Source organism: Physeter macrocephalus, chromosome 11 (genome assembly GCF_002837175.3).
Source record: "Physeter macrocephalus isolate SW-GA chromosome 11, ASM283717v5, whole genome shotgun sequence".
NCBI lineage: Eukaryota > Metazoa > Chordata > Mammalia > Artiodactyla > Physeteridae > Physeter > Physeter macrocephalus.
This window is the reverse complement of record NC_041224.1, coordinates 16,337,751-16,359,712: the sequence shown is the minus strand read 5'-3', so window position 1 is coordinate 16,359,712 and position 21,962 is coordinate 16,337,751. Positions and strand designations below refer to the sequence as shown.

Below are 21,962 nucleotides of genomic sequence, written 5' to 3'. Positions count from 1 at the left end.
CCTGGTGGCGCAGTGGTTGAGAGTCCACCTGCCGATGCAGGGGACACAGGTTCGTGCCCCGGTCTGGGAGGATCCCACATGCCGCGGAGTGGCTGGGCCCGTGAGCCATGGCCGCTGAGCCTGTGCTCTGCAGCGGGAGAGGCCCGCCATACCGAAAAAAAAAAAAAAAAGAAATACCAGCCCTTGTCCTGTCTTCCCAAGGACTGATTAAAGCCCCCTTCAAGTGGTGTCCCCTTCTTTGGCTTTAATTCTTAGAAATTCTTAGAATAACAGGCCTGGAATCATGTGGCCGTCTGTCCTCCATACCAAGTTTCCAGTCAGTGTCAATGTCATCTTTTCAGGTATTCCAAAAAGCTTAATAATTTTGTTTCCTGTCTTCTTTGTTCTATTTGAGAAATGATACTTTATTTTTAGATTTTTATTTGTTAACTAATTGCCACAGTCTACTCCTAGGACTAAGGATGGGGTACAGGGCTACACCCAAAGCTGATCCCACATTCAGATCATGGTGTGAATCTGCTCTAGGTGTACATTCTAAGAACTTGTCTAATCAATCAGTCATAAGACACAATTCCTAGACCACAGTCTGTTCATAAAGTATTTCATTTTGATCCATGAATTAACGTAGGATTTTTTTTCCCCCATTTGATGGTCAGGTCACAACCTCCTTCGGGCTCCAGAACATGTTCACTAAGGTACTGATGATTTTGTGCAGGCCCAAGGATCTGCCTTCTTCATTTGGAGGAGGGAGAACATTCTGACCATGTCACTTCCACCTCAGCTCTTCTGCTCTGCTTCCCATGGAAGTAATTGCCAACATTAAGCACCTTGGGTTTTCCAGGGAAAACAGGGCTGCTGGTTTACTTGTCACATGCGTGAGCCCTGTCCAGCCCCATTAAAACTCAGACATCCCCTCCATCAGAGAATTTCATTCATAGGAACTATAGATTTATAAAGTTACTGACTCATGAAACAGTTGAGAGCATGGAGGCCTCCGTCAGTTATCCACTGAGAGCCCTCTGACTAAGACACTGGTATGTCAAGGCTACATGTTGCTGGGCATTGGTGCTTCTCCTAAGATGTGTAGGCAGATGCTGGGGCCATTCACTGTAGCATTTGCCCCCAAATTATGGTATAAATAATATGGAGGGAGAAAGAACAAGACAGTGGAGTAGAAGGACGTCAGCTCACCTCCTCTCACAAAAACACCAAAATCACAACTGACTGCTGAACAATCATCAACAAAAAAGATGGAACCTACCAAAAAAAGATATACTACAGCCAAAGATAAAGAAGAAGCCACAACGAGATGGTAGGAGGGGCGCAATCACAACAAAGTCAAATCCCATACCCACTGGGTGGGTGACACACAAACTGGAAAATAATTATAGTGCAGAGGGTCTCCCACAAAAGTGAGAGTTCTGAGCCCCACATCAGGCTCCCCAGCCTGGGGATCTAGAATTGGGAGGAGGAGACCCCAGAGCATTTGGCTTTGAAGGCCAGCGGGGCTTGGTTGCAGGAACTCCACAGGACTGGGGGAAATGGAAACTTCATTCCTGGAGGGCGCACACACTCTGGAACCCAGGGAGAAAGCAGTGACTTTATAGGAGCCTGGGCCAGACCTACCTGCTAGTCTTGGAGGGTCTTCTGGAGAGATTGGGGGGTGGCTCACTGTGGGGTCAAAGACACTGGTGGGGGCATACTGGGAAGTACTCATTGGTGTGAGCTCCCCGGGAGGCTTCCATTTTTACCTGCCCCAACTGACAGCCTGTAGGCTCCAGTGCTGGGATGCCTCGGCCAAACAACCAACAAACAAACAGGGTGGGAACACAGCCCCTCCCACCAGGAGGCCTGCACAAGCCTCTTAGGCCTCATCCACCAGGGGGCAGAGACAAGAAGCAATGGGAAGTACAACCCTGCAGCCTGTGGAACAGAAATGACAATCACAGAAAGTTAGACAAAGTGAGACAGCGGAGGAATATGTTCCAGGCAAAGGAACAAGATAAAACCCCAGAAAAACTAAGTGAGGTGGAGAGAGGCAATCTACCCCAAAAAGAATTTGGAGTATTGATAGTAAAGATGATCCAAGATCTTGGAAAAAGAATGGAGGCACAGACTGAGAAGATGCAAGAAATGTTTAACAAAGAGCTAGAAGATACAAAGAAGAAACAGATGAACAATACAATAACTGAAAGAAACAGAGATGAACAATACAATAACTGAAATGAAAAATACACTAGAAAGAATCAATAGCAGAATAAATGAGACAGAAGAACGGATAAGTGAGCTGGAAGACAGAATGGTGGAAATCAGTGCTGCAGAATAGAATAAAGAATAAAAAGAAATGAAGACAGTTTCAGAGACCTCTGGGACAACATTAGGTGCACCAACATTTGCATTATAGGGGTCCCCAAAGGAGAAAGGGCCCGAGAAAATATTTGAAGAGATAATAGCTAAAAACCTCCCTAACAAACATGGGAAAGGAAAGTCACCCAAGTCCAGGAAGCACAGAGTCCCAGGCAGGATAAACACAAGGAGGAGCACACCAAGACGCATATTAATCAAACTGACAAAAAGACACAGAGAAAATGTTAAAAGCAACAAGTAACATACAATGGAATCCCCATAAGGTTATAATCTGATTTTTCAGCAGAAACTCTGCAGGCTCTAAAGAAGTGGCATGATATATCAATATTTAAAGTGATGAAAGGGAAAAACCTACAACCAAGATTACTCTACCCAGCAAGGCTCTCACTCAGATTTGACAGAGAAATCAAAAACTTTACAGACAAGCAAAAGCTAAGAATTAAGCACCACCAGACCAGCTTTGTAACAAATGCTAAATGAACTTCTCTAGGTGAAAAAGAAAAGGCCACAACTAGAAACAAGAAAATTACGAATGGGAAAGCTCACCGGTAAAGGCAGGAAATCATTCACACACAAATGTGATATCAAAACCAGCAGTCGTGGGAAGAGGAGAGTACAAGTGCAGGATACTAGAAATACATTTGAAATTATTAAAAGACCAGTAACTTAAAAATACTCTTACGTATATTATACAGACTGCTGTATCAAAACCTCATAGTAACCGCACACTGAAAATCTACAATACACACACAAAAGAAAAAGGAATCTAAACACAACACTAAAGTTAGTCATCAAATCACAAGAGAACAAAAGGAAGGGAAGAAAAGAGACCTACCAAAACAAATCCAAAACAATTAACAAAATGATAGTAAGACTATACATATCTATAATTACCTTAAATGTCAACAAATGCTCCAAACAAAAGATATAGACTGGCTGAATGGATACAAAAACAAGACCCTTATATATGTTGTCTGCAAGAGACCCAGTTCAGATCTAGGGACACATACAGACTGAGTGAGGGGAATGAAAAAGGTATTACATGGAAATGGAAATCAAAAGAAAGCTGGAGTAGCAATACTCATATCAAGCAAAATAGACTTTAAAGACTTTCAAGAGACAAAGAAGGACAGTACATAATGATCAAGGGATCAATCCAAGAAGAAAATATAACAATTGCAAATATATATGCATCCAACATAGGAGCACCTCAATATATAAGGCAAATGCTAACAGCCATAAAAGGAGAATTCAGCAGTAACACAATAACAGTGGGGGACTTTAACACCCTACTTACAGCAGTGGACAGATCATCCAGACAGAAACTCAATAAGGACACACAAGCCTTAAATGACACATTAGAGCAGATGGACTTAATTGGTATTTATAAAGCATTCCATTCAAAAGCAGCAGAATACACATTCTTCTCAAGTGCATGCAGAACATTTTCCAGGATTGATCACACACCGGACCACAAAGCGAGCCTCGGTAAATTTAAGAAAATTGAAATCGTATCAAGCATATTTTCTGACCACAGTGCTATGAGATTAGAAATCAACTACAAGGAAAAGAAAAAAAACACAGACATGCGGAGGCCAAACAATATGCTACTAAACAACCAATGGATCACTGAAGAAATCAGAGGAAATCAAAAAATACCTAGAAAAAACAACCCAATCCAAAAATGGGCAGAAGACCTAAATAGGCATTTCTCCAAAGAAGATATACAGACTGCCAACAGACACATGAAAGAATGCTCAACATCATTAATCATTAGAGAAATGCAAATCAAAACTACAATGGGCATGAAGAACCTAGGGGCAGGATGGGAATAAAGACACAGACCTACTCGAGTATGGACTTGAGGACATGCGGGGGAAGCTGGGACAAAGTGAGAGAGTGGCATGGACATATATACACTACCAAATGTAAAACAGATAGCTAGTAGGAAGCAGCCACATAGCACAGGGAGATTAGCTCGGTGCTCTGTGACCACCTAGAGGGGTGGGATAGGGAGGGTGGGAGGGAGGGAGATGCAAGAGATAAGGGGATATATATATATATGTATAGCTGATTCACTTTGTTATAAAGCAGAAACTAACACACCATTGTAAAGCAACTACACTCCAATAAAGATGTTTAAAAAAAATACCTAGAGACATGAAAATGAAAACGGGACAATGCAAAACCTATGAGACAGCAAAAGCAGTTCAAAGGGGAAGTATATAGCAATATAATCTTACCTCAGGAAACAAAACTCTCAAACAACATAACCTTACACCTAAAACAACTAGAGAAAGAACAGACAAAATCCAAAGTTAATAGAAGGGAAAAAAATAAAGATCAGAGCAGAAATAAATGAAACAGAGACAAAGAAAGCAATAGAAAAGATCAATGAAACTAAAAGTTGGTTCTCTGGAAAGATAAACAAAATTGATAAACCTTTAGCCAGACTCATCAAGAAAAAAAGGGAGAGGGCTCAAACCAACAAAATTAGAAGTGAAAAGGGAGAAGTTACAATGAAATACAAAGGATCATAAGCGATTACTACAAGCAACTATTTGCCAATAAAATGGACAACCTAGAAGAAATGGACAAATTCTTAGAAAGGTACAATCTCCCAAGACTGAACCAGGAAGAAACAGAAGATATGAACAGACCAGTCACAAGTACTGAAATTGAAACTGTGATTTAAAAACTCCCAACACACAAACATTCCAGGACCAGATGGCTTCACAGGCAAATTCTATCAGACATTTAGAGAAGAGTTAACACCTGTTCTTCTCAAACTATTCCAAAAGATTGCAGAGGAAGGAATGTTCCCAAACTCATTCTTTGTGGCCACCATCACCCTGATACCAAAATCAGACAAAGATATCACAAAAAAAGAAAATTATAGGCCAATATCACTGATGAACATAGATGCAAAAATCCTCAACAGAATACTAGCAAACCAAATACAACAATGCATTAAAAGGATCATACACCATGATCAAGTGGAATTTATCCCAGGGATGCAAGAATTTTTCACTATCTGCAAATCAATCAATCAGTGTGATACACCACATTAACAAATTGAAGAATAAAAACCATGTGATCATCTCAATAGATGCAGAAAAAGCTTTCAACAAAATTCAACACCCATTTATGATAAAAACTCTCCAGAAAGTGGGCATAGTGGGACCCTATCTCAGCATAATAAAGGCCATATATGACAAACACACAGCTAACATCATACTCAACAGTGAAAAGCTGAAAGCATTTCCTCTAAGATCAGGAACAAGACAAGGATGTTCACTCTCGCCACTTTTATTCAACGTAGTCTTAGAAGTCCTAGCCATGGCAATCAGAGAAGAAAAAGAAATGAAAGGAATCCAAATTGGAAAAGAAGAAGTAATACTGTCACTGTCTGTAGATGACATGACACTATACATTGAAAATCCTAAAGATGCTGCCCGAAAACTATCAGAGCTCATTGATGAATTCAGTAAAGTTGCAGGACATAAAATTAATACACAGAAATCTGTTGCATTCCTATACACTAACAATGAAAGATCAGAAAAAGAAATGAAGGAAACAATCCCATTTACTGTCGCATCAAAAAGAATTAAATACCTAGAAATAAACCTACCCAAGGAAGCTTTTATTCAACGTAGTCTTAGAAGTCCTAGCCATGGCAATCAGAGAAGAAAAAGAAATGAAAGGAATCCAAATTGGAAAAGAAGAAGTAATACTGTCACTGTCTGTAGATGACATGACACTATACATTGAAAATCCAAATGAAATTAGAACATTCTTTTACACCACACACAAAAATAAATTTAAAATGGATTAAAGACCTAAATGTAACACTGGATACTATAAAACCCTTAGAGGAAAACATAGGCAGAACACCCTGACACAAATTGTAGCAATATCTTTTTGGATTCACCTCCTAGAGTAATGAAAATAAAAACAAGAATAAACAAAGGGGACCTAATGAAACTTAAAAGCTTTTGCACAGCAAAGTCAGAAAAAGAAATGAAGGAAACAATCCCATTTACTGTCGCATCAAAAAGAATTAAATACCTAGAAATAAACCTACCCAAGGAAGCAAAAGACCTGTACTCTGAAAACTATAAGCCGCTGATGAAACAATTCGAAGATGACGCAAACAGATGGAAGGATATACCATGTTCTTGGATTGGAAGAATCAATATTCTCAAAATGACTATACTACCCAAGCCAATCTACAGATTCAACGCAATCCCTACCAATGGCATTTTTCACAGAACAAAAAAAAATTTTTAATTTATATGGAAGCACAAAAGACCCTGAATAGTCAATGCAATCTTGAGAAAGAAAAATGGAGCTGGAGGAATCAGGCTCCCTGCCTTCAGACCTTACTACAAAGCTACAGTAATCAAAACAGTATGGCGGCTTCCCTGGTGACGCAGTGGTTGAGAGTCCGCCTGCCGATGCAGGGGACACGGGTTCGCGCCCCGGTCTGGGAAGATCCCACATGCTGCGGAGCAGCTGGGCCCGTGAGCCATGGCTGCTGGGCTTGCACGTCCGGAGCCTGTGCTCTGCAATGGGAGAGGCCACAACAGTGAGAGGCCCATGTACCACAAAAACAAACAAAACAAAACAAAACAAAACAAAAAACAGTATGGTACTGGCACAAAATGAGAAATATATTCAATAGATCAATGGAACAGGATAGAAAGCCCAGAAATAAACCCATGCACCTATGGTCAGTTAATCTTCGACAAAGGAGGCAAGACTATACAATGGAGAAATGACAGCCTCTTCAGTAAGTGGTGCTGGGAAAACTGGACAGCTACATGTAAGAAAATGAAATTAGAACATTCTTTAACACCACACACAAAAAGTAGTTATTTTCTTTAATTGATTAATTATTAGTGATGTCTTAATAAAGATTAATCAACATGTGATAGTATTTATTGTAAACTCTACATTTATTTAAAAAAAACAATGGGCAGAAGATCTAAATAGACATTTCTCCAAAGAAGACATATAGATGGCCAAAAGCACATGAAAAGATGCTCAACATTCCTAATTATTAGAGAAATGCAAATCAGAATTACAATAAGGTATCACCTCACACCAGTCAGAATGGCCATCATCAAAAAGTCTACAAAACAGTAAGTGCTGGAGGTGGTGTGGAGAAAAGGGAACCCTCCTACACTGTTGGTGGGAATGTAAATTAGTACAGCCACTATGGAGAACAGTATGGAGGTCCTTAAAAAGCTAAAAATAGAACTACCATACGACCCAGCAGTCCCATTACTGGGCGTATATCTGGAGAAAACCATAATTCAAAAAGATACATGCACCCCAGTGTTAAAACATACAAACAGCTCGTGCAGCTCACTATCAAAAAAAAAAAAAAAAAAAAAAAAAAAAACCAGCTCAATCAAAAAATGGGCAGAAACATTAAAAAGAATGAAATAATGCCTTTTTCAGCAACATGGATGGACATAGAGATTATCATATTAAGTGAAGTCAGTCAGACGGAGGAAGACAAATATCACGATATCACACACACACACACAAATTCCAAAATCCCACCAGGGTATTTACTGTTGCTTTCTTTCTCCAACAAGTAGTTATTTTCTTTAATTGATTAATTATTAGTGATGTCTTAATAAAGATTAATCAACATGTGATAGTATTTATTGTAAACTCTACATTTATTTAAAAAAAACAATGGGCAGAAGATCTATAGAACTACCATATGACCCAGCAGTCCCATTACTGGGCGTATATCTGGAGAAAACCATAATTCAAAAAGATACATGCACCCCAATGTTATAGCAACACTATTTACAATAGCCAAGTCATGGAAGCAACCTAAATGTCCAAGGACATATGAATGGATAAAGAAGATGTGGTACCTGTATACAATGGAATATTACTCAGCCATAATAAAAGAATGAAATAATGCCACTTGCAGCAACATGGATGGACCTAGAGATTATCATACTAAGTGAAGTAACTCAGACAGAGAAAGACAAATACCATATGCTACCACTTATATGTGGAATCAAAAAAAAATGATACAAATGAACTTACTTACAAAACAGCCACAGACTCACAGACTAAGAAAACAAATTTACGGCTGCCAAAGGGCAAAGGTGGTGGCCGGGGAGGGATTAATTAGGAGTTTTGGATTAACATATACACACTACTGTATATAAAATAACCAACAAGGACCTCCTGTATAGCATAGGGAACTCTACTCAATATTCTGTAATAACTTAAATGGGAAAAGAACATGAAAAATAGGTATACGTGTAACTGAGTCGCTTTGCTGTACACCTGAAACTAACACAACATTGTAAATCAGTTATACTCCAATATTAAAGTATGGTATAAGTAATAAATAAATCATGACCTGGTTTGTTCCAAATGGATGACTAAGCCCTAGATAACTTCTAATTTGTGAAGGGTGAACAACAGGCACTAATAAAGAAGTGAGGCTTTGAAGCTTGTGAATGATCCTGCACTATAGCCCCCGAGAGAAGTAATTTTTGTTCTAGCCACTTAGAGCCCATCGCTTGAGGGATATTTCCCTCCATTGAAATCTCAATATCTTTGATGCTTTCTTTGACTGAAAGCTTTACAAAGGCAGAGTATCTGGCTTCTTGTTATATTATTGGTGGTCAGGTAACAGTGGTGAGCGAAGTGCTCTGACCCTAAGGTAACCAAACCTCCTTAGCCAGCCTGCTGCATCAAGGAGTCGGCCAGCGGCCATGCTGGAGCCTTTGCGGACTCTAGACTTAGACATCTCCCCCACCCGCCAGCCCCTCTGAGGCAGGACAAGGAGCGACTGCAGCCCCCTGAGTGTAACCGTGGAACAGCTTTCCTGCTCTGCATCACCAGGCATCAGAAGAAACCACAGGCTCCCGAGTCCAGGGCCTAACAGCCCAACGGAAATGTCCAGTGGCCTTAGCAAGCAGAGCCCCGGGCACCTCCAGGGCCCGCGAGGACCGGGTGGGTGTCTAAGGAGGGAGCCGGGAGCCAGCAGAGCGAGGGAAGAGCAGGCCGGGGAAGGTCCCAGGCATCCGCTCCGCTAGTATTTTAAAACCTGTGCTGGAATGTTCACCTGGGGAAGGCGTGGGGGTATTCTTTGTGCCTCCAGTTATTTCCAAATGACAGTATTTGACATTAAGGAAATGTGAGGCGATCAGTTGAAATTATTCACTTCAAGAACTGCTCTTTAATCCTGCCTGCACATTAGAATAATTTTGAGGAGTTAAAAAAAACAAAAATCCTACAGCCCAGAGAGTCTGATTTAATTATGCTCTGGGTGAGGCCTGGGTAACAGTATTTTTTTTCAACCTGATTGAGAACCACCGATTTCAGGACATTGCGCTGCTTGGGTTACCGTCTCTCCTGCTCTCGCGATCACATATATTTTCACTTCTTTTCTGCCCGATAGACACAGCAGATGCTTTCTCTCTGGGAACCGACCTCCCTCGCTCAGTGTTCACAGGCGTGGCCCTGGGCTCCTAGGACTACGATCCATCACTAGTTTTCAGAGACAAGTCTTTGGGGGCCAGGCAGTTCCCAGGCCGCTCAGAATCACTTGCGTGCTAAAGAGCTTGCTTCATTCTACGTGAGAGTCAGAACTCCCCAGAGCACGGGAGTATGTTGCTACTGCACACGACGAATTGTTGAGGATTACTTTCCTTTTAAGGTTTAATGGTTTGCAATATCTTGTGCCCTTTTATAATGAAGAGGAAAAAAAGATAGCTTCTTCTGAATTCATTTACATATTCAGCATTTTTTAAAGCTCAAAGCCCTTTAAAAGCCCTACTAAATGCAAATCAGGTTCACGTGGACAGGAAGATGGGGCGTTCTTTTCAAAGGCTCTATCCATTTAATCTTAGCCTGGACCAGAAAATAAGGAAGCCTTTGCCCCGGGCTTTGCTGACCTAGGTCAGATGGGGAGCCGGTTTTCAGGGCGTGTCGGACACCTGGCGTGTCCGGGCCGGGCTCTCGACCGGGAGATCCTCTGGATTCCCTGCCTGTCCCCTCTGACCTCCTCGCTGCACTCGGACCCCTGTTAACCTCAGTGTTTTAATTCCTTAGGCATTCCAGAAGTGTTCCTTTATGGATGTAAATTCAAACAGTCACGCTGAGCAGTCCCGGGCTGACAGTCACGTTAAAGACACTAGGCCGGGGGCCACAGCCCTACCCAAGGAGAAGAAGGTAACGTGGCAATTACACGTTGGCCACCCGGTGGGCCGTCCTTCTTTCCTTGCTCTGACACTAATACCGCTCTGTGCTTGAGCTTCTGTACCTTCTCTTTTTTCCTCACCCTTCTTTTTTTTTTTCTTTTTTTTTTTTTTTTAAACTAATGGAGACACAGCTTGGGGTTTCACCAGAGATCTCTGGCTCAGGTTTCCTGAGCAGACGCTGTGTTCCTGTGCACAGCACACAACAGTATATGCAGGATTCAGGCATTACCTTCCCAAACCAAAGATATACATACACCTTTCAAGATTTTCTAGAACAATGCTGGTGGAACAAATGGAAACATCAACCAAGTAGGTAGCACTTTTTCTAATTTGTAACATGTCTTCTGGACCAAAGACATCTACATTAAAAGTAGGTGAAAGCTTTAGATTCCAGGAAGAGAATGCATAGCAGAGCTGTCTACCTGCCATCCACAGGTGTATCCATGGAAACATACACACATGTATTTGCACACATGTTCGAGGATGCCAAACAGAGTTTTTGTTACTCTTAGAAATTCTCAAAGTGTACCTTGCAAGATAGTAAGTTCAGTATCATTTTAGAGCTACTAAGCTTTGTGGCATTTTCATGGCTTCCAAACAGACGTCCAGGCTCTGAAACAAAGGTCACTATCATGACATAGAACTTTAAGGAGAGGAGATTAACCTGCGTATTTGAACTTCAACTTTGTAAGTTGAATCTAGAGCTTTTGTGATTTTTGGAAATAGAGCCATCTTATTTAAATGAAGCCTCTGTCTAAATTTCAGGGTAAAAAGCTTATCATGACCAACTCAAGTCTTAACGTTTTTTGCCAGGAACTTGTATCTTAGAAGTCAAAGGTTCTAGCATCCTTTACATAAAGTCAAACAAATCAGCCATAATAGTCACCCCACATAGGTACCTCAGTCCAGGAATGAGTAAGCTCGGTGAAAGAGATACAGGATCACACAATTGGAGAGCTATTCTAGCACAGTCCTTCAAGAGATGCAGTCCTGGGGCTTACAGCTCTCAGCCGTGCAGCCGTGCCGTGCCGTAGAGGCTGACCTACTCCTCCCTGGCTCCCGGCTATTCCAGAGCCCTCGTGTAAACTCTGCCTGCCACGGATCTGGCAAGTGAAGCTGTTAACCAGGTGATGGGGATGGGGGCTCTCTAGGCACGGGGGAGATTAGGAGATTGTCTTGATAAATCCTTCTTGTGAGGGAAACCTCCTATTAATGGGAATTGAACCCATAATTATCACACTGGAAATACGTTGCTTCTTGAGTCTGTGGACTTTCCTTCTGTGGCCTTATTAAAGCCAATTCACAGAAGGTCCTGGCGGGTCCTGAGTCATGTGCTGTACTTGGGCCAGTGTGACCGTTTCTCGAAGATCCTTCTGGAGACAATCATCATCTCATTGTAGAATTGTGCTAATTTGCTAAAAAGCTGCGTGGGATTTCTTGCCCTGCAATTAGAAATCCATATTCCATCGATCACACTGATCTCAGTCAAGGGTCCATCAGATACTAAGCAGGTCTGTACTGAATGCCCAACACCAGGGCATTAAACACTAGGTTTAATTACAGACGCTTTTTCTGGATAATTATACTCAGTAGACTAATCTACTTCATAATAACCATGACTATCAGACCTGTCCCCAAATTATTGTCCTTATTAACCTCTTCCTGGGCTGTTCATCTACCCTTCTATAACTCAAATGCTTCTTAAAGTTTTTTTCCTCTTATTATGAAGTGCTAGTCTAGTACTTACTTTTATGCAATTTTTCTATAACTTATGTTTCTAATTTTTGTTTCTTGCCCAAATGCATATGGTCCCTGCTTCACCAGTTGTCTGAACAACCCAAATCTCGGGGCCCCAAAACAGATATTAATGAGGCTTAATTACCTTTCCTGCAGAGTCTTGACTAAGACTACCTAAGATATCGTTGTGAGATTACATGACGACCGTGAACAAGTTACCCTGGACAAAGTTGATGCACTTACTTTGATCCATGCCTTCATTTTTCTAGCCCGGTGCCAAAAATGCTAGGTCATGTGAAACCTACACTTGACATCTTTATCTTAGTGACTTTCCATTGGAGGATTCCTGCTACTAGATCCGTTTTAAGATACATATATTGCTGGGTGGCATTTGAAATGTTCAACAATGGGTATGACACGGGCCCTGACCAATCAGAACAGATGTCAGCCCTAACCCCCCAATAAATGAGGCCAGCAGAACAGCAGCCCTGCAGATGCCAATTCCTCCTTTGACTCAAGGGTAAAGTCGCACTCAGGTCCTAGCATGGTATGCTGACTCCTTGTTTGGAGCTGAAACCTTAAGCTGAAACCTCATTTATTTTTCTTCTTGCAACTTTTACTTGATGCATTAGTTGTTGATTCTAAATTTAAAATCCCACCAAAGAGATTATATTGTTCCACTGTAGCAGCCGAATCTCGTTGCTCTTGTTTGGGGCCTGATGCGGCTGAGGGGAAGTTAAACAGGAGGTGTTTGGTGGCTGATGCACCTTGGATCCTGTGCCATGTTTCCATGTGATTAATACTGACTGTGTTGTCTCTGTGCGTTATTGCTTGAATGTGTACAGACATTCTTTCTGGTTTTAACCAGGCAGTAGGATCGCTCTAGGTTGTCTTTGGTGGGGCCTGGGTTTCTGCGCTTCGTTACGTTGTCATTGCTTTAACCCAACAGGCTTCTTGGGATCGTGTCCCATCCTGTTCTAATCACCTCTTCCTCTTGGGCTTCTACAGCAAGAAGAAAGGACAGCAGTGCCTTGGAAGTGACAAGGCATGGCTAGTGGTAGCATGGTGGCAGGGCCCGAGGCTACCGATACACCCATGCCTGGTGGAGCATTCTCCATACCCGGTTCTCACTGCTGGGTTCTTACCTTCTGAATCTTGGTGAGAACCTCAGAAGTGCATCTTTCCTCTGCATCAGAGCACACAGAGAATCAAAGCTGAATCATGTAGTTAAAATAGTGTACCTGATTACCTGTTTGGTATAAATACCCAGAAATGAGAATTGAAATTTCTAGGTCAAACAGAAACCATTTTAAAGGGTTTTGATTTGTTTGTACCACCAAAGGGCCAAGCAGAAAAATTGTAGAGTACCCAGATCTTCATGGATGAAAGCTGGAGTCTTTGTTAACGGGTATTATATTAAAAATTCTTGTCTCTTCCAAAAAAAAAGCTGAATCATGATGTCATAGTCATCACTTGAGCCTCAAATATCTGTTTTGTAAATGTTTAGATGACATCTTGGCAGCCTTGGCAGCACTGTCACTCTGAATTGGGATTTGATCATCTTGGCTACGACTAGTTTGAAGGTTATTTTGACACTTTACTTGGCAAGTTTAAGTACAAACTGCAAGTATGTTTTCAAATCTGTGATTTGACCAGGGAAAAATGGTTTTTTTTTTTTTCATCTCAAAGTACCATATCCAAGCAATGCAGAGTCGTTATAGGACAATCCCCAAACAAGAAGCAGAGATGAGACTGAAATATGAAATAACTAGTTGGCAGAGACGTGAAAACTTTCCTGGTCCTTGGTTTATAAGCAAGAAAACTGAGGCCCAAGGAAGTGAAATGACTTGCCTGAAATAACACAGTTAAGTGGCAGATCTGGGTTAGAATCAAAATCTGCCTGCTCACATATTGTGCTTTCTACGATGCCATGCCACTCTTCTGGTTTTAGAGTCGGCTGAGCTCACAATCGGATGTTGCAAAGAGGAGGTGTTGGTCCAGAACTGGTCCCTTTATTCTCTTAACTGCTCCTCCCACCAAAATTTGAAATCCTTGAAATACTTTGCTAATTGAGATTTTCATCTTGTGCAAACACAGGGCATTTTTGGAAGTTGGAGAACCAAGCCACCCAAGGTAAACAGAGCTGTAGGCTTTGGACTGGTGTGTAACGAATGTGCTTGGCCCGCATGTTTTGGAAGCGTAATTAAAGAAACAATCTAGTTGTAGTCCGCTTTGGGGGGGTGTGGTTTTGTGGAGTAACATGTCCTACACTGTTCTACCAGAATTTGGAATTTTTCCACGAAGACGTACGGAAATCTGATGTTGAATATGAAAATGGCCCCCAAATGGAATCCTGGAAGGTGAGTCCACCAGATCTGTGTTCCACCTGATACCACGCAGATTAATTCCCTTCCTTTGCAGACCCATTTCTGATCACTATGTGTGGTTTCCCTCCTCCGTTCTCCCTCCCAGGTTACCGCAGGGGCTCCCATACCTAGTGACCATCCTAAGTGGGAAAGAGGAACGGAGAAAAGTATTTCTGATGCAGCAAGAACATCAGAATACAAAACTGACATCTTAATGAAGGAAAGTTCCATATCCACCAAGAGTTCACTTAGAGACAGTAGAAACTATTCCCAGAAAAATGTGTCTAGGGTCAACTCTAGTTTCTCTGGCGTTAGTTCATTAGAAGATGAAACCAACAAAGGACCTAAAATCTCAGGGCTGCCGTACCCTGTATCTGACACTGAGACGCAGAAGATGAATTATGGGAAGACAAAGGGGGTGAGTCAGCAAGGACACGGAAATACAGATAAGTGTCACCTTCCCTCTCCCACTAGATCAACCGAATCGACTATTCGTGATGTCAAAACTCAAGACCAAGAGGTTCCCATGACAGAGTTTGGCCAAGTTGGCCAAGTTGTCCTAAGACCGAAGGGAGCTAGGCACGCTAACGTGACGCCTGATGAGGACGGGGAGTCAACAGTGGGTTCTCCCACTGAGGAGGATGCAGCCACCGACAACATTGCCTTCATGATCACCAAAACCGCGGTCCAAGTTCTCTCCAGCGGGGAGGTCCGCGATATAGTGAGCAAACAGGGGGAAGATGTACAGACGGTCAACATTGACGCCAAAAAAGAGACAACTTCCCAGCAAGAAGGCAGCGACAACGAAGAGCCGGTCGTGTGCCTGGACAAGAAACCCGTGATCATCATTTTTGATGAACCCATGGACATCCGGTCCGCATACAAGAGACTTTCAACCATATTTGAGGAATGCGACGAGGAACTGGAGAGAATGATGACAGAGGAAAAGATAGAGGAAGAGGAGGAGAATGGAGATGCTGTGGTCCAGAATAACACTTCCCAAAAGCTTCCTAAGGAGGGGGCCTCGGGCAACCTCGGAGCAGGGCGGGAGGCTGAGAGTAAATTCCAGCCACACTTCCTTTCAGCGGAGACCGGAATGTCAGGAGGACAGGAAGTGAATAAAACCGAGCAGAGCAAGTTCAACCAAGCCGATTCTCCAAGTTCGGAAAGGCAAGCTGACCCGACCGATGACCAGTTTGAAAGCCCCAAGAAAAAGTTCAAATTCAAATTCCCGAAAAAGCAGCTCGCCGCTCTCACGCAAGCCATTCGCACGGGAACCAAGACGGGGAAGAAGACGTTGCAGGTGGTGGTCTACGAAGAGGAGGAAGAGGACGGCACTTTGAAGCAGCACAGAGAAGCCAAGAGATTCGAGATCAGTGGGTCTCAATCCGAAGACACCCCTAAAAGCATGCTCAGGAGACTAGAGCAGCCCAGTCTGGAGAGCACAGCTCCGATTTCGAGAACTGATGAAATCAGAAAAAATACCTACAGAACGTTGGACAGCCTGGAGCAGACCATCAAACAGCTGGAAAATACGATCAGTGAGATGAGTCCCAAAGCCCTCGTTGATACCTCGTGTTCCTCCAACAGAGAGTCTGTTGCAAGCTCATCCCACATGGCCCAGGAGGCCTGTCCCCAGCCCTTGCTAGTCCTGGATGAAGCTCCCACTGTCCTAGAGCCCCCCTCGTCTGTACCTTCAGCTTCACGTAAGGTATCTTGGTCTGATGGAACATGAAAAGAGCCAGCTGCTTTCTTAAATCTGCCATAATCACCATTAGCGAAGGGTGTCTTGTGATTTACTTGCTTCCTTTCAGGTGGCTCGTTTTGTTTCGTTCCGTTGTCTGTTCGCAATGATCCTTTCCCTCACACTTTCTCCCTCGCCTTCAGAACAACAACAACTAGGTGTCTAACAGCTAATTGATTCTGTTTTTATCTCTGTTGCCGATTGGTGCTGGGAAAACCGCAAGGACGCTGGGTCAGCCACTTGCCGTTGAAGTGATTGCTCGGATACTCACATTAAAATCCGTTTGATCAGTAGTGGAGCAGTGTTATTCTGTTTGATTCTTCGAATTAACCCCGGTGGTGTCTCCTGATGTCCGTCTCCTAGATCTGTCCTGCATGTAGGGCTGTGGCTTCTCACGTCGAGCTTCTCTGCGCACGGTGGGGCGGCCTCGGGGATGAGCCACTCACCCGCGTCCTTTCTGTCCCCCCTTGCCGCCCCTCCCCACAGGGCCCCACTGGAACCCCTCAGACGAGCAGGATGCCGATTCCCATGAGTTCCAAGAACAGACCCGGAAGCCTGGACAAGCCTGGCAAGCAGTCCAAACTGCAGGATCCCCGCCAGTATCGTCAGGTAGTTTTACCTTAAACCCAATATTGGATGGACACTCTTGCGTATAAGAAGCAAGTCACTGACTTAGTTTATACCAAATATTGCATTTTTCTTTGTAAGATACGGTTTACGTAGACATCCTGGATCTGGGGGCATGAAGAGAGTCTAAAAGCCTCTGTTGAATTTCTCACCACTCTTTTGCATGCTTGCAATCAAACATCTTTTACTTTGTGACTCCAAAGTTGACCTGTTAACACAAGGTGGCGGGCCAGGTGGCTTTCCTTGGGGGAGTGCAGTGGTTCATCAGAACACCTTGGGAAGCCGAGACAGACAAAGCTGCCCTGAAAGTCACCGGCACTAACGTGTACGTGGACGGCATCGCACTAGAGGCCCATTAACACTCCGTCACGATGCCTCACCCCCGCCCCAGTAACAGCCCTCACGCAACCCTCACGTCTCCGCCCAGCACCCGGAGACGGTAGTAGAATGATGTGCCTCTTCTCACAAACGCTCTTCTCCCTTCTTCCCTGTTCTGTACATCCTCTGCTCTGCACTTTGGGGGTTTCTCCCAGGTCCAGTACAGCACGACAAGCCTTAGCTCAGGCCTTGAACTGGTTTGGTTTGGTGTCTTTGATTTAATGATTCTCAGAAGGGCTGTGTTGCCAGACCCTGTGGATTGATGGTGTTACCAGCTTTCTGACAAACTGTCTCCCGCCATCTTTATTTGCAGGCTAATGGAAGTGCTAAGAAAGCTGGTGGGGACTGTAAGCCTACTTTCCCCTCCTTACCTGCTTCTAAGATTCCAGCCCTTTCTCCCAGCTCTGGGAAAAGCAGTTCTCTGCCTTCTTCTAGTGGTGACAGCTCTAACCTCCCTAATCCACCTGCTACTAAACCATCGGTTCCTTCTAACCCTCTGAGCCCCCAAACAGGACGATCTGCTTCCTCTGCCTCCCTCATCCCCTCTGTCTCTAATGGCTCCTTGAAGTTTCAGAGCCCCACTCATACAGGTAAAGGTCACCATCTCTCATTCTCACTGCAGACTCAGAATGGCCGAGCAGCCCCTCCTTCCTTCCCCTCCTCCCCGCCCCCACCCGCCTCCCCAGCTTCACTGAATCAAGGTGCCAAGAGCATCAGGACCATCCATACTCCTAGCCTCACCAGCTACAAGGCACAGAGCGGAAGTTCAAGCAAAGCCACCCAGTCCACAGCAAAGGAAACCTCTTAAAGGCCAAATCCTATTAGGCACAAGTCGGAGTTGCATTTAAGAAAAAAAATTTTTTTTTTTTTAAGAGTCTTCGAGGAGTGTTTTCACAAGAGAATGTAACGTATTGCTGTACTGTTTGAGGTTTAATGCTAAGTATGTGCTAAATACTGGATCAATAGGTTTCAGTAAAGCTTGTTTGTTTTTTTACTTTGTTGCCGTTATAATTACATAGTGTTTACTGTCTCTATTCAATACCTGTTAAATGAAGTAAGCGTGTGTTACCAAAAGAGAGTATGGCAGGAGAGAAGGGTGTGGTGAGACAAGAGAAAAATGTATTAAGCATGTAAAACATGTATGATTCCAGAATTTTAGTATGTTTTGTATAAAAATATTTTTCATTACGGAGACTGGACGTGAACAGAGAAATACACAAGTGTGACTATACAAATTGTAAAACAGATACTATGATATTTCCTTTTATTTTAGTGTTATTTAGCTTTATTACAGATTTCTATTTTTGTCAAAACTTCATGGTTCCTTTCGAGATCTTTTTTGCCAAAACATTTTGATACTGTAGCATTGTACATTTGAAAGTAGTGTGCTAGACAATAAGCCAGTGAACTTCTGCACAAGCCAACACAGAGGCACATGTAGAAGGCAATTATCAACCCTACTGCACTGCCATGAAAATTATGGATAATAATTTGCCGGCCCAAGCAAGCTAGTTTTGTTCTGTTTCTTTCTTTTTTCTCTTTTCTAACATATTGGGATTCTCTAGTTGTTTTCTTTGCAGTATCTAAATCCTTCCTTTGTTTTCTGAGACCTGGTAACCCACACTATTGCATTGTGGATTTTAGAATGTACACTTCTGTACGGTTCTGTAAACTGATCAATTTTTGTAAATATATAAATAGACACCAAAAATACTGTATGTGACAGCACATAGAGTAGTTTTCCCACACCAAAGTTAATTTTTATGCATGCTTTAAAAATATATCTTGGGATGGGGCAGAAATGGAACTTCCTGGACGTTTTTAAAAAGCAACAAGTTTGCACAGCTAGAGTGTTTTTGTAAATAAATGTATTTGTATAACACAGTTATGTAATATACAGAACTATAAGCAGAGACTTTGCAAAACTAAATAAAGGGCTGCATGCTTATTATTTTTTGTACCTTGTCCCTATAACTACTTCCTAGTCAAAGAACAAACGTAACTGTTAACCAAGTTAAAAGGTTTCGGCCTTGAGGGCGTGGTAAGTAAACATGGAACCAGATGCAAACTGCTTTTCTGAAAGTTGTGCTTTTCTTTTTTTCTTTTTTTTTTTTAAATATCTTTATTGGAGTATAATTGCTTTACAATGGTGTGTTAGTTTCTGCTACATAACAAAGTGAATCAGTTATACATATGTTCCCATATCTCCTCCCTCTTGCGTCTCCCTCCCACCCTCCCTATCCCACCCCTCTAGGTGGTCACAAAGCACCGAGCTGATCTCCCTGTGCTATGCGGCTGCTTCCCACTAGCTATCTATTTTACGTTTGGTAGTGTATATATAAGGCCAGACACTATCAAACTCTTCGAGGAAAACATAGGCAGAACACTCTATGACATAAATCACAGCAAGATCCTTTTTGACCCACCTCCTAGAGAAATGGAAATAAAAACAAAAATAAACAAATGGGACCTAATGAAACTTAAAAGCTTTTGCACAGCAAAGGAAACCATAAACAAGATGAAAAGACAACCCTCAGAATGGGAGAAAATATTTGCAAACGAAGCAACTGACAAAGGATTAATGTCCACAATTTACAAGCAGCTCATAAAGCTCAATATCAATAAAACAAACAACCCAATCCAAAAATGGGCAGAAGACCTAAACAGACATTTCTCCAAAGAAGATATACAGATTGCCAACAGACAAATGAAAGAATGCTCAACATCATTAATCATTAGGGAAATGCAAATCAAAACTGCAATGAGCTATCACCTCACACCAGTCAGAATGGCCATCATCAAAAAATCTACAAACAATAAATGCTGGAAAGGGTGTGGAGAAAAGGGAACCCCCTTGCACTGCTGGTGGGAATGTAAATTGATACAGCCACTATGGAGAACAGTATGGAGCTTCCTTTAAAAACTAAAAATAGAACTACCATATGACCCAGCAATCCCACTACTGGGCATATACCCTGAGAAAACCATAATTCAAAAAGAGTCATGTACCACAATGTTCATTGCAGCTCTATTTACAATAGCCAGGACATGGAAGCAAACTAAGCTCTGCTTTTCTGAAAACTCTGGGATGATGCATGGTGAGTTCCTGATAAATTCATCGCAAGTATGGTGCCTTCCCATGTAACCCGCTGACCCTCTTCTCCATGGCTTAGCAAGGTTTGGCTGACAGCAAGCAAACCAGATACAGTTTCCACCACCGTCATTTACCAGACAGGCTCTTACTACTTTCTTTTTTAAATTTCCAGTATTAGTAAAGTAGAAATAAAACGCCTTTATCACTAGGTTTTTTTGTTTTTGTTTTTTTGAGTTCTCAATTTTAAAAAATATTGTTGGTCTAGAGGGAAGTATGCTAGCTAACATTACACCATCTCTATTCATTTTAAAAATCAGGAGAAAAGCCAGTGAAAGTAATACCAAGATTATGAATTGACTGTAAGAAATCTCAGGAAACTGCTTATCATTATTTTTTGCCCCCTCCCAATATTTAACTTGACTTCATGTAAAGTACAAATATTACTATTACTATAGCACCTGATTTTTTTTTAATTTATTTATTTAGTTTATTTATTTTTTGGCTGCATTGGGTCTTTGTTGCTGCACGCAGGCTTTCTCTAGTTGCGGCAAGCAGCGGCTACTTTTCATTGCGGTGCGCGGGCTTCTCATTGCGGTGGCTTCTCTTTGTTTCAGAGCACGGGCTCTAGGCGCACAGGCTCAGTAGTTGTTGCACATGGGCTTTAGAGCGCGGGCTCAGTAGTTGTGGTGCACGGGCTTAGTTGCTCCGCGGCATGTGGGATCTTCCCAGACCAGGGCTTGAACCCTTGCCCCGTGCGCTGGCAGGTGGATTCTTAACCACTGCGCCACCAGGGAAGCCCAACACCTGATTGTTAATGTTCTCAAACTTCAGGTTTACTGAGCTGGAATGCCTTCACTAGTAATATGTTAGTATGTCTCTACTCATTATATTAATTGTAATCTCATATTTCAGGGCACACTCAGGAAAGTCATTATCTTTTTTGCCCCCCTTTTTGTCCAGTTTTATTGTGATATAATTGACATATAGTGCTGTGTAAGTTTAAGGTGTACAGTATAGTTATCTGACTTACATACATCATGAAATGATGAGCACAATAAGTTTAGTGTCCAAAGAAGACATACAGATGGCCAATAGGCACATGAAAAGATGCTCAACATCACTAAAAGAGAAATGCAAATCAAAACTACAATGACGTACCACCTCACACCAGTCAGAATGGCCATCAGGAAAAAGTCTACAAGTAACAAATGCTGGAGGGGGTGTGGAAGGAAGGGAACTCTCTTACACTGGTGGGAATGTAAATTGGTGTAGCCACTATGGAAAACAGTGTGGAGGTTCCTCAAAAAACTAAAAATAGGGCTTCCCTGGTGGCGCAGTGGTTGAGAGTCCACCTGCAGATGCAGGGGACACGGGTTCGTGCCCCGGTCCGGGAAGATCCCACA

General features: G+C 42.5%; 1 protein-coding gene across 30 annotated transcripts in view; it reads left to right on the top strand.

Annotated features, from left to right (window-relative positions):
• The window catches only part of KIAA1217 (KIAA1217 ortholog), a 329,171-nt gene extending 309,749 nt beyond the window's left edge, over positions 1 to 19,422 (top strand). For 19 of the 30 annotated variants that reach the window (XM_055087778.1, XM_024129592.3, XM_055087779.1 and 16 more), the window contains 6 exons: positions 10,465 to 10,584; positions 14,448 to 14,483; positions 14,633 to 14,710; positions 14,823 to 16,427; positions 16,947 to 17,069; positions 17,779 to 19,422. In XM_055087778.1, the coding sequence (XP_054943753.1) occupies positions 10,465 to 10,584; positions 14,448 to 14,483; positions 14,633 to 14,710; positions 14,823 to 16,427; positions 16,947 to 17,069; positions 17,779 to 18,273 (2,457 nt within the window). In that variant the 3' untranslated portion in view covers positions 18,274 to 19,422. Of the gene's footprint in view, positions 1 to 10,464; positions 10,585 to 14,447; positions 14,484 to 14,632; positions 14,711 to 14,822; positions 16,428 to 16,946 lie in introns of all 30 variants that reach the window. The other 11 variants (XM_007100780.3, XM_055087777.1, XM_055087773.1 and 8 more) reach the window with 8 other exon arrangements.
• Positions 19,423 to 21,962: the final 2,540 nt, after the last annotated feature.